Source organism: Helianthus annuus, chromosome 17 (genome assembly GCF_002127325.2).
Source record: "Helianthus annuus cultivar XRQ/B chromosome 17, HanXRQr2.0-SUNRISE, whole genome shotgun sequence".
Classification (NCBI taxonomy): Eukaryota; Viridiplantae; Streptophyta; class Magnoliopsida; order Asterales; family Asteraceae; genus Helianthus; species Helianthus annuus.
This window is the reverse complement of record NC_035449.2, coordinates 50,068,477-50,071,248: the sequence shown is the minus strand read 5'-3', so window position 1 is coordinate 50,071,248 and position 2,772 is coordinate 50,068,477. Positions and strand designations below refer to the sequence as shown.

General features: G+C 34.1%; 1 protein-coding gene across 1 annotated transcript; it reads right to left on the bottom strand.

Annotated features, from left to right (window-relative positions):
- Positions 1-986: 986 nt before the first annotated feature.
- On the bottom strand, positions 987-1,837 carry LOC110925586 (ethylene-responsive transcription factor ERF039). The gene has a single exon (XM_022169508.2). The coding sequence runs from the start codon at positions 1,739-1,741 to the stop codon at positions 1,124-1,126; it is 618 nt and encodes a 205-aa protein (XP_022025200.1). The 5' UTR covers positions 1,742-1,837; the 3' UTR covers positions 987-1,123.
- Between the last annotated feature and the right edge of the window lie 935 nt (positions 1,838-2,772).

Below are 2,772 nucleotides of genomic sequence, written 5' to 3'. Positions count from 1 at the left end.
ATCGGATCGGACGTTGAATTGGTCTTCTTTACCGGTTCAATGGTCCGACCGGTCGGACCGGACGTAAGAACCGGAAGGTATCGTAAATATTATAAAAATTAATAGGGTTAAATCTGAAAAAATATATAAAAAACCGGTCCAACTTTCCAAAAACGGTCCGACCGGCCGGTTTCCCGGTCCAACCGCCGGTTCAATGCATTTCCGGCCCGATACAATTACCCGGACCGGCTCAACCTCCGGTTTCCGGTCTGACTGGCCGGTCCAATTCGGGTCTGAAAACACTGCTAGTAACAATAAATTATGATCACTATTTAGTGACCGTAAAAAACAATTGAAAACTGTCAAAAATCCAAAATCGATTGCAAAACGGTAGTTTTTGTTGGAGTGTTATACATATAACATATTTTAGAAAGAAAAAGAAAGCACCTTGGATTGCAAAGGTGTAGTTGAGGTAGGGGCACTATTAAGCTTTTATTTCTAGTGATTTAAAACGAATATCTTTTTGTTTTTATGTTATATAAATTGCCAAATTTTATAAATAGCTTTCACCATACTTAGAGGCTCTTTGATAGCTATTGATGAGGTAAAGTATATTAATAGTTCATGGAACCTTTTAATAAGTAAGTTTTAGAAATATACTAATTAACCGATTCAGAGCTATTTCTTAATTGGTCAGGCTTCTTAATGGCACACTACAATATTGCTAAACAACTCTCGAGTTAATTAGGAGACAACATAGTCGATCAAAAATATTAAACCAAACAAAACTTGGACCTTGGTATCATGCGAATTCCAGAAAATGTATCAACATTTCTTTCTGAATTTTTTTAGTAATTTTATTATGGTTGTTGTGATTTCAAAAATCCTTTCAAATAAATCATCTATATATTATTTTATCAATAAAAAAAATACTAAATAAATTACCAAAAAATTAAATAATTAAGAAAACTTGCTAGCTACTCCACTAGGAGCATGCAAACCAAAAGTGGCCATAAATCAACTTACTTAATTTACAAAAATGAGCAAAAAAACAATATAGATTTCAATCTCACAAATAATAAAATTTAAGTTTCTAGACGTAACAACAATATAATATTATTATTATTTTAGCACAAAAACATTTTTAGCTATAGCTCCACAAGAAATGATCTTCTGGCCAGAATTCATTGTTACCAGTACTCTTCTCTGACAATGTGTTAAAAATCCGGTACCCGAGGTCCATATAAAGATCCGGCAAATCAAGAAACGGGTCATCCGTTATATCACTTTGAAGTGAACATGAAGATGAAGACGAAGAACATGGAAGTTGATCAATCCGGGTTGGCTCGGATTGTTCATCTTTATCGGAATTAAGGCTTCGAAGGACCAACGTGGCGGCTTTAAGAGCCGCGGCTTGGATATCTCTAGGGGAGTTTGAAGCCGGCTTGGGGAGTTGGTGAGCCAGCTCAGGGAAGTTGAGGATGGCCGAGTTACCTTTGATGGCGACCGCAGCTACATCATGGGCCCGGGCCGCCATCTCTGGGGTGTCAAAAGTCCCAAGCCATATTCTTGATTTTTTCTTTGGCTCGCGGATTTCTGACACCCATTTTCCCCAACTCCGCTTGCGTACACCGCGGTATACAGGGTGGTTTATTTGATCAATGTCGGTTTTCTTTGTTTTTTTTGTAACTTCATCGTTAAGGTCCCCGGGTTTGGGGCGTTTGGTTGTGGTTGTGGTAGCGGTGGCGGTGTTGTGATTCATGTTATTGGTATTATTATTATCGAGTGATGGTGGTAGGTAAAGATAAGAGAGCTTGTGAGGAAGTAAGCATAGAATTGAATTAGAGTATTGTTGTCTTGTACAGGAATATATGAGAAGTGTCGTTCTTATATACAACCATTTCTTTCTTTCTCTTGTCTTCTTTTACTTTTCCTTTTTCTTTCCCTTTCTAATCGAATTATTGATAAATTTTAGTAATTTTGTTTTTTTCTCATATATTTTTAAAAGAAAAAAAAATGTAAGCACCAAGTAATTTTAATGTTTACACTTTACATTATCAGCACGTTGCAGATATAACGGATGTTTAATACAGGATACCAATTTAAAAAAAATGACAAAGTTGTAATAATATCTGTAGATACGTATATAGTCAATTTTAAACTATATATATGTGTATATTACGAAAAGCTTAGGGAAAATGTGTTGTCAAGAATATTTCTCAAATTTCTTAATTAGCCTAGTGTTTTCTTACATGATCCTAACCCTATATATAAATATAAAATAAAACATATATAGATTTAGGTGATGTTTTTTTTGTTCAGTATTTACAAATTACACATAACTAGGAAGCACGTTTAAATTAGGCCCAAAAAAAATGGGTGGAATAAAGTGTAAAAGAGATGGTGAAAAGAAAAAGCTTACAATTTTGAGATGAATGACTATTGAGGGCAACTCCTTACAGAAAGAAGATTAAACTAGTGGTTTAACTACTTGTACGTAGTACAATAAAAGTCGTACGTTCTCCTTTAATTTGGCAATTTCTTTACCTCGACAAAAGTCTTGGCTTATTTCCGAAGACTCATTTGCCAAAATCATCTTTCTTTTTACAAAGACTTGTGTAGTCCAATTTTTATTAGTTAATAAGTTCAACTTGCTTATTTTAGTTTTCTAATATACATACACACATACATGCGTGTATATATGTATACCATGGACGGTCTTTTTATAACTAGTAAAACTAATAAATATAATGCAAGAACTGCTTTAACTATTGTATTATTTATTAAATATTA

Bases quoted from the DNA above. Each gene is read 5' to 3' on its own strand.
- LOC110925586 (XM_022169508.2), bottom strand. From the start codon at position 1,741: ATGAATCACAACACCGCCACCGCTACCACAACCACAACCAAACGCCCC.